Source organism: Neophocaena asiaeorientalis, unplaced genomic scaffold (genome assembly GCF_003031525.2).
Source record: "Neophocaena asiaeorientalis asiaeorientalis breed wild unplaced genomic scaffold, Neophocaena_asiaeorientalis_V1.1 scaffold348, whole genome shotgun sequence".
Lineage (NCBI taxonomy): Eukaryota > Metazoa > Chordata > Mammalia > Artiodactyla > Phocoenidae > Neophocaena > Neophocaena asiaeorientalis.
In genome coordinates, this window is record NW_020172672.1 from 1,445,733 (window position 1) to 1,457,791 (window position 12,059).

General features: G+C 55.1%; 1 protein-coding gene across 1 annotated transcript in view; it reads left to right on the top strand.

The window, feature by feature from the left end:
• Nucleotides 1–33: 33 nt before the first annotated feature.
• Nucleotides 34–12,059, top strand: part of PLEKHD1 (pleckstrin homology and coiled-coil domain containing D1) — a 28,253-nt gene continuing 16,227 nt past the window's right edge. Inside the window, exons 1-2 of the mRNA XM_024739593.1 lie at nucleotides 34–251; nucleotides 11,688–11,781. Of these exons, the coding sequence (XP_024595361.1) occupies nucleotides 103–251; nucleotides 11,688–11,781 (243 nt within the window). The 5' untranslated portion in view covers nucleotides 34–102. The remainder of the gene's footprint in view (nucleotides 252–11,687; nucleotides 11,782–12,059) is intronic.

Genomic DNA, 12,059 nt, shown 5'->3' on the forward strand with positions numbered 1-12,059 from the left:
GCCTCGCCGCCTCCCGCCGCGCCCGCCCTCGCCCGGAGCCCCGCATCCGTGCCGGCCCCGGGGAGCGGGTGGGCCCGGCTGGGGCAGCCCCGCTGAAGCAGGATGTTCGCGTCCAAATCCAACTCGGTGTCGCCCTCGCCGTCTCTGGAGCAGGCTGACTCGGACGCGCTGGACATCAGCACCAAAGTGCAGCTCTATGGTGTGCTGTGGAAGCGGCCCTTCGGGAGGCCGTCGGCCAAGTGGTCCCGACGGTGAGTGCCCCTGCCGCGCCCGGTGATGACCGCCGGGGGAGGGAGCCAGGGCCGAAGGACCCCCTACCAAACCCTTCATTACCGTCCTACCTCTGCCTTCCTTTGTGACCTTGGCCTCGCCCCATTTCACTCCACACTGGCTCCTCCTGGAAGATGTGGATCCTAGCCTGGGCTGGGTCATCTCTGCCCGAGGCTGGTCGAGCTGGGGTGGGACCGCGGAGTTCTCTGCGGAATGGATTTAAGTCGGGTTGGGGAGAGTGGGTGTGGGCTGAAGAGATCGTGGCCGTGGTAGGAGCCCAGCTGGGTCAGGTTGGGCCATACTCTGGTGCGGAGGAAGAAGCCCTGTCTCCAGCCAAAGATAGCCTCCTGGGGGCCCCACTGCGGCTCCATCATCTTCACAGCTCCCCTGCTCCAGGCTTCTAGAAGTGCACTTAAGGTGGGACATGGGTGTCCTACATCCCACCCCCCACTTCCGCCTACCCCCAACTGGTACATACACTGAGAGAGCTTCTGAAAGGCACCGGCCAGGAGAAGGGCCTAGAAGGCTCTGTGCCCACCCCTGGAGGAGTGATGCTAGGAGCCCCTCCAACTGTCCCTTGAAATGCATATATTTCAAGGGAGATGGGGCAGAGACTGAGGAAAGTGGGAGAAAGGATGGACTGGTCCTGTCAGAAGGATGGATCCCTTGGAAGGAGTGGTTAGGAAGGTCAGAGCAGCCTGGGTCTTTCAGCATCAGCTTCCTGGTCCCAACTCAGAGGCCACACTCCCCAGACATCAGTAGCTACTTTCCACTCATAAATGAGCCTGGAAGGTATTGGAGGAAGGGGGAGTTCACAGCCCTGAATTTGCAGGAAGCTCCCAATGCTGGTTTCAGGAGCAATGGGACACCTTCTGGACAAGCCCATCTCAGTTCTGAGGTTTTCTATGGAATGGCCTAGTGAACTCAGACCCTGATTGGCCCCTCCCTGCAGGCATGATTCTGCCCAGGAAACTAGGATTGTGTCTAGATGCCCCTTCCCAACCCATACTATGAGCCTGCCCCTGAGCAGGGGGGGCTTCATATGTTCCCAGGAACACAGTTCACGGAGACATGGTAGGGGTTGGTTCTGATGTTCTGTTTTGATGAATAATTTAATATGTCTGCAAGACCACAGAACAAACGGAGCTGTAGATGGTGTTTCACATTTTACATACCTGGTTTCGCATACTTTCGTTAGTTCTGCTGGATTTTCACTCTAGGGTTTAATGGGATGTAGGCTCCTTGAGTTCCTCCAAAGTTCAGCTTATCTCTGATCCCCTGAATGGAGGCCTGGGGCAGTGTGGAGAGCATCTTGTGAGGGGTCTCCAGGGCTGTGCTGTCTGAGTTGCAGTTCCCGAGCGCCAGGAGCAAGCTTGTCTCTACCAGGGCGCCCGAGTGGTGGTGGGAAGGCTGCTTATAACTTTAAGAACCATTGGCAGAGTGCCCCATCACCACTTCTACCTCAGCTGCTCCAGGCAGCCCACACTCCTCCACTGGGTCTGGCTGCTGTCCTTGGTATTACCTCCGGACATCCAAGATGTCTCTTTCCAGGTATTTTCACCTGATTGCATCCCTAGTAAATGCTAGGGATCTGCAACCCTCAGGTGTGGGGACCTGGCCCCCACAGCTACAGTTGATTCCAGGGCTGGGAGGTGTTGGGGACAAAAGCTCCAGCTAAAAGCACAGTGATGGAGCCAAGGGGGCCTTGGAGAGCTGTAGTGCCCCCACCCCAAGGATATCCACCAGTAACCCCTACAGCCACTCAGAAACCGTCCAATCCAAGTCAGAGCAGCGTACATGCCCTGCAAAGTCAAGCCCTCCAGCCCCCTTCCAAGGAGACTGTCACTTCTGTTCCCCACCTTTGTGGGAATTCTGGAGTTGCCACTGTGAAAAGACTCCCCCAGCCCACTCTAGGCCTCTGTCCATGTTCACAGTTCTGGGAACACACCAGACACACACACACACACACACACACACACACACACACACACACACACACACACACGCACACACGATTTAGCCTTGGGTCAGCAACAGCCAGCCAGAGAGGGTCTGGGATGGGGGAGTCACGCTGCTAAGCTTAGCTCCCTTTCAATGCCCAGCAGGGGCCCCTGGGTCCCAGTTCCCCATTTGTGAAGTGCAGTCTGTGGACTCCAGCTAATTAGCAGCCGCAGGAAGGCCTGGGAAGGGGCAGCTCAGGCCCGCCACTGCAGAGCCTTGCCATTAGGGCGTTTGATGCCCTGGGAGGGGGACAGCTAAGAGGAGGGGCCCTGGAAAGGCTCCCAAGCCACATAAATAACGAACGGGCAGGATGGCGGCGTCTGTGGCCAGCTGGGTTCTGTAAAACCTCTTCCGCTCAGGGTGTGTTTCAGGACTGTGCCTCCAGCTCCTGGTGCCCCAGCAGTCCTGCCCTTCCGCGGGTGGGAAGGTGCCTTTGAGCTGAAGGGTCAGCTTTTTTTCCATGAACAACAAAAAGAGAAAGGAATCAAAAACATTCCTTAGCAGAGATAAGAGGATCTGGAAGAGGTGTCTAGAGGGCAAGGTGGATGACTCTGTCCTCCCCCTAACCTGTGAGCAGTGGAGATGCGGGTGCTCAGAGACAAGGAGGAAGGGAGTAGAGCATCTCTGCCTTGGCTGGTGTGAGCCCCGTGGTAGGGCTGGTCCAGCAGACAGGCCAGCTCTCTCTCAGGGCTTCATACTTTCCCCAGCATTCCAGTCCCTCTCCCAAATCCCCCCCAACACCTCCCAAGGCTGGAGCCCCTGATGAGGCGGGCCCAGCCCATTCCTTCCTGCGGCAGGAGCGTCCACACTCCCGTCCCTCCTCCCCCAGCCCCCCAGGTGTAAGGTGACTAGTGGGCCCTGAGCCTAGCCCAGCAGCAGCTCACTCTTGGGGAACATCGGTGGGTCCTGCCTCAGGGAGCTGAGACTCACGGTGTCCACGAAGTGCCAGGGAAACCATGAAGACAGTGGCCCGATTTCCCAAATCTCAGGCCACAACCTGCGCAGGTGTGGAAAGGTGATCTGCGCAGTTAGTGGTCATCATACCAAAAAGACTTGGGGAGACTTTCTTCACACAGAGATTTGGGTCCGGGAGTTTCATCTTTGGCTCTGAGCACCGCTTCCTAAAGGTGACACTGCGGTACTGAGCTGTCCCAAAGGGCTGAGGGGAAGAGCTAGCATATCACCTCCATGCACTAGGCTCTGCCTCACGCTAGTGACACTGGGATTTGGTCTCACTTTCTGGCTCAGGTAGCGTTTCTCACAGCTGACTGGGAGGTGTCCCCCCAGCACAGCTGCAGCATTTCTGCTTGTTCTGTCCCAGCTGGAGGGTGCCCGCAGGCCCCTCTTTTTCTAATCAGCTTGTGTTCTCCAAACTTCTTTTAGAAGGACAGCATTTGGTGGTAGGCAGTGGCTAGGTGGCAGCGGAGGGATGTCCCCAGATCCCTCTGTCCATCGCACCCTGCCCCTTCTGAGGTGGTGGCATCGAGGTTACATGGAGTCCTTAGCTTAAGGAGATGGGTACGCTCTCCGGATCGCAGCACAGCTGTAAGATGAAATTAACACCCATTATTTCAGGCTTCACTGCGGTCCTGTGCTGATTCGCCTGCCCCAAGGTTAAAGGAGTTGATTGTGCCAACAAGACACACTTCTTCCTCTCCCCGCCCTCCCAGGGAGCTGGCAGTGGAGGCTGTTTGAAAATGGGGGCCAGAACCCTTTCAGGCAATTCAACTTCCTTATGTCCAAGACTTGGAAATATAAAGCCGTTTCTTTTGAGAGCAGCTGTGGCCGTTGGTGGCAGGTGAACCCATGCTTAAAGGCAGGACCTCTGAGTTCCAGTCCCAGCTCTGCTGGTGACCAGCCGCATGACTCAGGCCGAGGCATGGCTGTGTCACATCTCACTGGCTGGCAGTGTCTCATCCACAGAATGGAAATGGATCAAATTGTGGCTTTTAAACTCTGTTCCATGGTGATTCTACAAGTGCCTCGACTCCACCACAGGGGGGTGGGGAGAGAAGGCGGGGCTCCAAGGCCCCTCCCATTTCACCCAGTGCCTCTGCACGGTTATCTGCTTGACCTAGTAAGCTCGTCTTGACTGTGTTGTTTGAAGAATCCTCACATTTTTTGGAGCCCCTTGGACTTGATGATCTCTTCATAAACCCTAACTTGTCATCACCCATGTATCAATACGTCACAGGCAGGATTCCTCCTGTCCTGTCGTCTCAGACCTAGAGCCAGGCAAGTGGCAGAGGCCAGGATGAGCATCCCCTGAGCATACAAGGCCACCCGGAAAGAATGAAAAGGGACACGCACTGAGGGCTGTGTCATTTCTACCTTCCTTCTGTCACTTCTGAAAGGGACACTTCTGATAAGCTGTCCTTCCCTCGCTCTAGGGTTTACCTGGCTTCAAACCCCACACCCCCGTTCTCAGCGCCTGAGGGGCTCAGGGATGGGGGAGCCTGTGTGCTGGTTCTGTGCTGGACGTTTGTGCCCAGGGAAGGAGGGACAGCCAGGCTGCGTATCCCGCCTTCCCGTGAAACGTAACCCATGGGCAGCTCGCACGTCCGCTGGGCTCCGGCTGCCCTCTTGAGAGTGAGACGTCTGGCCCAAGGTCTCATCCCACAGGAAGACTTGAGGAAGTGTAAAGCCTGCGCAGGGTTTCTGCTAATCCCCGAGGGGCTCTAAACTCTTGTTTCCTTGTTTTTGGATGAATTGGCTGCCCAGTGTAGATGCTTCTTGTTGCACTAGCAGATATGGACCCCGGCTCGTTCCTCCGTCTTTGCGCCCACCCCACCCCCGCCACACAGATTCACCAGCCTCCACACAAGGTCTTTGGGGGTCTAGTAGTCTGTGCTGAGGGGAAGGTTTGGCAAAGAGCAGGGTGGAGGAGGCATTTAAATCCCAGAGGTGCAAGCACCTAGTTGAGGGTCAGCTCCCTAGTTTCTCGAGCTTTCCAGGCACCGCATCTCACTAGCATCAGAGCTGGGATTGTTCACTGCTATCTCTTGACCCTGTAGGACTGGGGCTCGTGCAACTTCCCTGCATCCTCTCTCCTCTGCATTCTCCCATCACCCCTCCTCCCCACTGCCCTCCAGGATTTCCCCCAACTCCAAGTTTCTCTCACTCTGTGATGCAAAGCCCTTTCCAGCCCGTACGCCCACACTTGGCTTTTGCATCTCCAAACATTAAGGAGCTCGGGCAGAGTAGATGGGCCTTTCTTTGCCAGGACCCACCCAGCCTAGAAGGTACCTGTGGGTCTAAGTACCATTTTTTCCCTCACTTCCAGCTGGATCGACTGTGAGGCCTATGTTAGCTCTCAAGCTCTGCCTGAGCCCTTGTCAACCTTCAGAGCACTGAGGAGGGGAGTAAAGGTGGAGGCATAGCTTAGGAAGGTTCCCTAGTTCAGCTTGGATTGCACCTGTGTCCACCTTGTCACCTAAGCTAGTTCCTGGCCCTCATGTCATCCCAGACTCTGCTCTCCCCACTCTTGTCCATTCAACAAGCCCTGCTGATTCTTATCAGCAATAACCAATAACTAACTCTAATCTGCGCCTTTGCCGGGGTGTGGAGCCCTCAAAGCCACCGTCACCATGTCTACGACTGCAATCTGACCTCCCAAGTGCCCTGTTTGAAACCCACTGGCAGCTCTCTTCATCTGCAAGAAGCAGCCCCACCTTCTCACAAGGACCACACGCCCCACCCTGGTCTGGTCCTCACTTGTCTCTTTGACCTTGACTCACCCCCTACTCTCCCTCCCCCCACACCACTGCCCACCCCTTTGGCACCTACCTGCCAGTAATGCCAGAATGTTCCGATAACCTCGAACACACTATTCGTTGCATCTGCTGTTCCTTCTGTCTGGAATGCATCTCCCCTTTCCTCTTCCTCTCAGTTTCCTAGATACTCCTATTCATTCTTCCAAACCCCGCTCAGTTGTCACCTCCTCTCACCTGCCGCTCCCTTGGCTGGACACCCAAACCATTTGTTGCTCACTGGTCTGTACTCTTCCGGTGTCTCATACAAACTTACAATGTCACAGGGTACCCTGGTGCTTTGTAATGATCCCAGCTCCCCACTTACCAGCTGTGTAAGCTGGGGCATGTTACTTAACCTCTCTGTTCTCCACTTACCTCATCTAGCTCACGTGAGGAATGAGTAGTTAACAAACATTCTGATGTTACTAAAACAGTGCCTGGCACAAACGAGGAGCTTGATAAGCATTGAGTAGTTCTCAAATTATTGATTTATACAACTCTCGCTCTTGCATTTGCTCCCTGAGGGCAGGAAATCATCAAGCCCCAGGGCCCAGGCTGTACCAGGTGATTCATTCACGCTGTCTGACCTGAGCCGGCCAGGAGCTTACAGTCACTTTGCAGAGAGAAGCTCTAAGAAGGCAAACAACAATGCCAGGTCTGAAGCCATGAGGAGAGACAAGTGCAGCGATGAGGGGCAGGCATCAGAGAGCACAGCACTTGAGAACCTGAGCTCTGTCAGCATGTTACGCAACCAGGTTTGTTTGCCCGACGCACAGCAAGCCAAGCACTGAGCCACCCAGGTTTACAGCAGAGGAAGGGTTTATTCACAAGGCAGCCAAGTGAGGACACCGGAGAATAAATCTCAAATTCGTCTCCTGGAAGGCGAGGAGCTTGGGGTATTTATGGTGTAAACAAACAGGGTGGTCTGAGGCGTGGGAAGAGGTGATTGGAGGGAAGGAGGTGAGGAAAGAGGTGTTCTGCGCAGGCGTATCTGAGTTACAGACTTCTTCATGGGACCCATGTGCAAATTCCAGGTGAGTTTGGTATGAACCGTGGGGGAATTTGGGGCTGTGACGTCAAAAGGTCACCCATGGGGCAAGCAAGTCTATTCTGTGCAGACTGGGATCCGCCGGGTTGGGTCCCTCCGGTTTCAGCAGGTCTCGTTGTGTTACAAGCAGAGGGGTTTTAAAGAAGCTGTTCCCTTATCTGCAGTTCTGTAAGACAAGCTCAAGAGTTTCTGTGAGTCACCTGTTTCTGTTATGGGTTTTTAACCCTGTGGGGCACAGTTTCAGTCCTCCCCTATCTTTTGATCCAATTCCTCAGTCTTGAGGGAAGAGGCCTACTTTCTGCTGTTAAGGGGCGAAGGCCTACAGAGGATTTGAGGAATGGAATTGTTTTGCCTTTGATTGCAAATATGGGACCAAGGCTTTGGGTCTGGGTCTTTTCTTTTGGCGGGGGATGGTGGGGTGGGGGTGGGGTGGTGGTCTGGGTCTTTATGTTGATTGGTCATCGTATGGATTAGAACTTGGGGCTTAAGCGTGCGTGGCAAAGAGCAAGTACAGAGTTTTAGCAAGAAGGAGTATAGGTCGTAGCAAGCACACCAAAAATGACGGTTTAAGTAATCCCTCAATTATCGACCTTATTCCTGATGGGATCCATAAGAAGATATTTCCCAAGAGATCGATCCAGGCTCTCGTGATGACCCTTGTTGGAGCCAAGTTGTCTAATGTTCTCTCAGTAGGTTTTAACTTCCGATGTGGTATTAACATACACATAACAGGAGCTACCGGCCACTCCACATATGCCCTTGTCTCTGCTGCAAACCTCGGCCTCTCAGCATTTGGCTTGCTGCGTGTCAGGCAAACGAACCTGGTTCAGTAACAGGCAGACACAGCTGAGTTCCCAGTTTGCCCTTTGCTAGTTGCTGAATCTTTCTGTGCCTCAGTCTCCTCACCAGTGAAATGGAAAAACAAACACCCCCATCTCTTAGAATTGCTATGAGAGATTTAAATGAGATAATGTCAATAAAACACTTAGAAAAATGAGTATCTTGGTACCTCATAAATGCTCCTTAATCTAGAGGTGAAAACACTTAAATTCTTTAAAACCAGAGAGAAGAGGCAGCCAGGGTAGACACTGACCCCCCAGACACAGACTCACGCACGCTCTCTGGGCTTCACCACAGCACAGTGGGCTGGACAGGGAGGCCCTGAGGGCTAGGGCTGGAGGCAAAGCTTCGCCCAGGACTGAAGTTGGCCTGGATAGAAGGGTGGGCCTTGGACAGGAGGGAGGGGCAAATGCAGGAAAGTGCTGTGTGTTTGGAGGATAGCGAGCTGGCCAGCTGGGCTGGAGCCAAGAGCTCCTGCCAGGAGGAGCTTTTGTGAGCACAAATGGGAAAGGAGGTCAGGGGAGGCTGCGGCAGACATTGAACCTAATAATAATAAATAAAATAGTAGTAATAAAAGTAAACACTTAAGGAATATTTACCACGTGTCTCACAATGTTCGAAGTCTTTATGTGAACAAACTCATTTCATTATCCTGACAACCCTAAGAGATGTATGTACTATTATTATCCTCAAGTTACTCTGGGGGACCTGAGACCTAGAGAGATCAGGGGACTTGCCCTGGTCACACTGCTGGTAAGTGGCAGAGCTCTGACCCTTGGCTACCCCAGCCTTAACACCTACTGCCTTTGGCCCATCTGTTTCCTGCCCAGGTGCTGGCACGAAGACCAGAGTAGCTCCCAAGACAGTGTGGTGTGGGTGTAGAAGCAGGGGCTGTTGTCTTTGGGTTCCAGTCCCAGCTCCACCTCTGCCCTGGCTGTGTGACCTTGCATGTGTTACTTCACCTCTAAGCCTCAGTTTCCTCATCTGTAAAATGGGAACAAAAAGCCCTACCTTCCAGGATTGTTACATGGATCAAATACTGATACGTACGTTCTGCATGGAAGCCAGTACATGAGAATAGCTAAGTAATCAGTGACTATCTCCGGCCCTTACTCAGCCAGCCCAACTCTGCAGGGCCCAGAAGGAGGCGGCCCCTGGCTTGCAGTCAGAATGAGAGGCCTGGGAGTAAGGGGACTTCGGAGAAAGGGGCAGGAAGAGGAAGTGGCCAGTGCAGGGGCACTCAGGCCCTGGGCCCCCACCTGCTGAGGTGAAGCCTGAGTCACCAGCTGGAGCAGTGGGCAGGCACTGAGGCGGAGTTATAAGCAAAGCCAGCCCTTTGGGTCCTCGAAGTTTGCTTGCCAAATATGCCCTTTCTTGGGCCATCCTCTTCCTTGCCAGCCAGGGAGTCGCCCTCCTCCTCCAGGTCCGTGCCGGCTCCCCTCCCTGTGACCCTCACCCCTACCCAAACCAAACCGACAGCAGCTGCAACAGGGGCCAGTCTTGGCATGCATGGCGCATGGGCCCTTCACAGCCCCTGCAGCCATGGGGGCCCTGAGGCCTGCTGAAGTCTGGCTGGCGTGGAACAAAGGCTACCCTGGACATCCGTCTGCCCCTGCCTCTCTGTGCCCTCCTTCAGAGGGCAAGGGGAGGAGGGCCGTGACATCTGGGGACACATCCTGCGTGGCAGACAAGTGCGGAGGACTTTATGGGCCTCTGTCCACCGGATCCTTTCTTGCCCCTTTTGTGGCCACTAATGGATCCCTGTGCCTCCCCCGCTCCCTGACACTCCCCGCCAACAATCTGTTCTCAGCCCAGCAGCCAGGCTGAACCTTTTGCAGTGTGAGTCAGATCCTGTCACCCCTCTCAGAACCCTCAGTGGCCGTCCCTCTTAGAGGAAAAACCAGCCTCTAACAACTAGCAGTCTGACTTTCAGCGGGTTGTGTCACCTTTCTGCTTCATTTCTGCCCATAGACGCGCAGACACCTGCCTCATAGGGTAATAGCGAGTATTAAATGAATTAAACGCCACAGCTGAGAAGCGGCAGGTCTGTGTCCTTAACTACTCTGTGAAGTTCCCTTGCAACTCTCTGGGGACATCTCCTCATCCCACAGGACTGAGGGACCATGGCCCGCCCTCTAGGAGCCCAGTGTCCCCTCCAGACAAGATGAGCACATGGGGTGTGGCTGTGGAGCTAAGTGCCAAGCTCATGGCCGGTCAGCAAGTGCGGGAGGAACTCCGACGGCAGTGTGGGCTGGGCTGGGCTGGTCACCAAGGGTGAGGCAGGTTCAACCAGTGGGCACTCCTGGGAGAGCTGCACAGTCTCCGCAGGATCATGCAAAACAGAGTAAGGCAGTAGGCAGTGAGCTCGGTGTTCGCCTCGAGCAGAGAGGCGGAAGGGCAGAAGTGGTGGCAAGGCCAAGAAGGTGGGCAGGGGTCAGGTGCTGGGGGGCCCAGGAGGTGCCTGCAGTTCCGCAGAGGGTGGTATTCGTGTGTTCTTCCTCCACTGGGCGAGGAGTTGGCATTAGCAGTATGTCACCTCTGAGGTCCACAGCTCCCCTCAGTATCTGGCTGGGCAGAGAGGGTTGGTGCAAATAAAGAACGTGGTTGGGGTGAGGCACACAGCAGAGGACAGAGCTGAGCTCCTTTCCTAGAGGAGGTGAGACGGTAGCTGTCAGCCATGCCAGCGACCCTCCAGCTGCAGCCGCGGCCTCAGGAAGGGTCCCAGGGCTGGTGGCACCTTCAGAGATTCGCCAGCAACTTTTCAAGCCCCTCCCAGGAGGGTGTGTCCAACCAGTGATGTGCTGATAAGTATTTAATAACTGGCTCTCTTGGGAGGGGGGTGGGGTGCAGCACTGCTTTGTAACATTTGATGATTTTCATGGTGTAAATACTCACAGTATGACTGATATCAGCTACCAATACGGTGTCACTGAACACAGAGCCGGGGAGAGTCATGCTGTTGGCTGTCATGAGCCCATCTGAGCGCTGTTTCTGGCTCCCCCAAGTCCCATGGCTCCAACAGTGACATTAGCAGGGGCCCTGGGAGGAAGGAGCCAGCCACTCTGAGTGTCCCAGAGCCTCGGGGCTCTCAGTTCCAATTGGATCTTCCCCTGGAGGGCACCTGGTGTCTTATCCTAGTCAGCTCCAAGCACGAGGTCTGTGAGAGTCCCTAGGCCATGCTCCAGCTGTGGGCATCAGTCAGAAAGCACCAAGGGCCCAGAGATCCTAAGTGAGACCCACATCCCAGAAGGAGGCTGTGGAGCAGCTGAGCCCAGAGGCAATGCGGGTGTCACGTGTAGGCGGCAGGCCTGGCCTCACCAGCCTGGTACCCACACCCCATTTGACCGCCAGTCTTCAGGACCACGTGTCAAAAGACCCACCTCGGGATCCTGTGTCTTCTTGCCCTCCTTCTGCCTCTCCTGGGGTAGACCCTAAGGGACCAAGATGATGGCTCACGAGGCTGAAGGTACCTGAGGGGAAGGACCACAGATACCTGCTGTGTGGCGGCTCAGGGGGCTGGAGGAGCTGGTTGTGGAAGCCACTGAAGGCCTCTCGTGTTCACTTCCACTGGTGCAAGGGTTGGGCTGCCTGCTGGTGGGTGACTGGCCAGCTGAGGCCTTTGCCCGGATGTGGCACATGAGTGGGTGAGGATGAGTCTGAGCTGGTGTCCCCAGGGGCTCCCCATGTCAGCGTGTGCCCCTCAAGGCCTTGTCGTCCCGAGAAACCTCACCCCTTCTCTCTCCTGGTTGCCCCTCCTTCCCCACCGCCTGCTATAGGTTTTTCATCATCAAAGAGAGCTTTCTTCTTTACTACTCTGAGAGTGAAAAAAAGAGCTTTGAAACCAACAAATACTTCAATATACATCCTAAGGTGAGGGGGCCTCTCCCCAGGGCCACAGTGGGGGAGGTCCCCGTGGGGACAATGGGGGCTGGTATCCTCTGAGGGTAGGGTACCATCTGTTGTCCTGCTCTGGTCAGGGAGTCTGGAAAACAAGTCCTTCTGGGGACACAAGCCACCCTGGCCCCCTCCTGACCTGGGTCCCCGCCCTCCAGTGCCCCCTCTGGGAAAGTTCTGGTCTGGCTTCCTCTCGGGCCCTGGGCAACACCTGGCTATGGCTGAGGGTTCCCAGAGGACTTGAGTGACCTGGG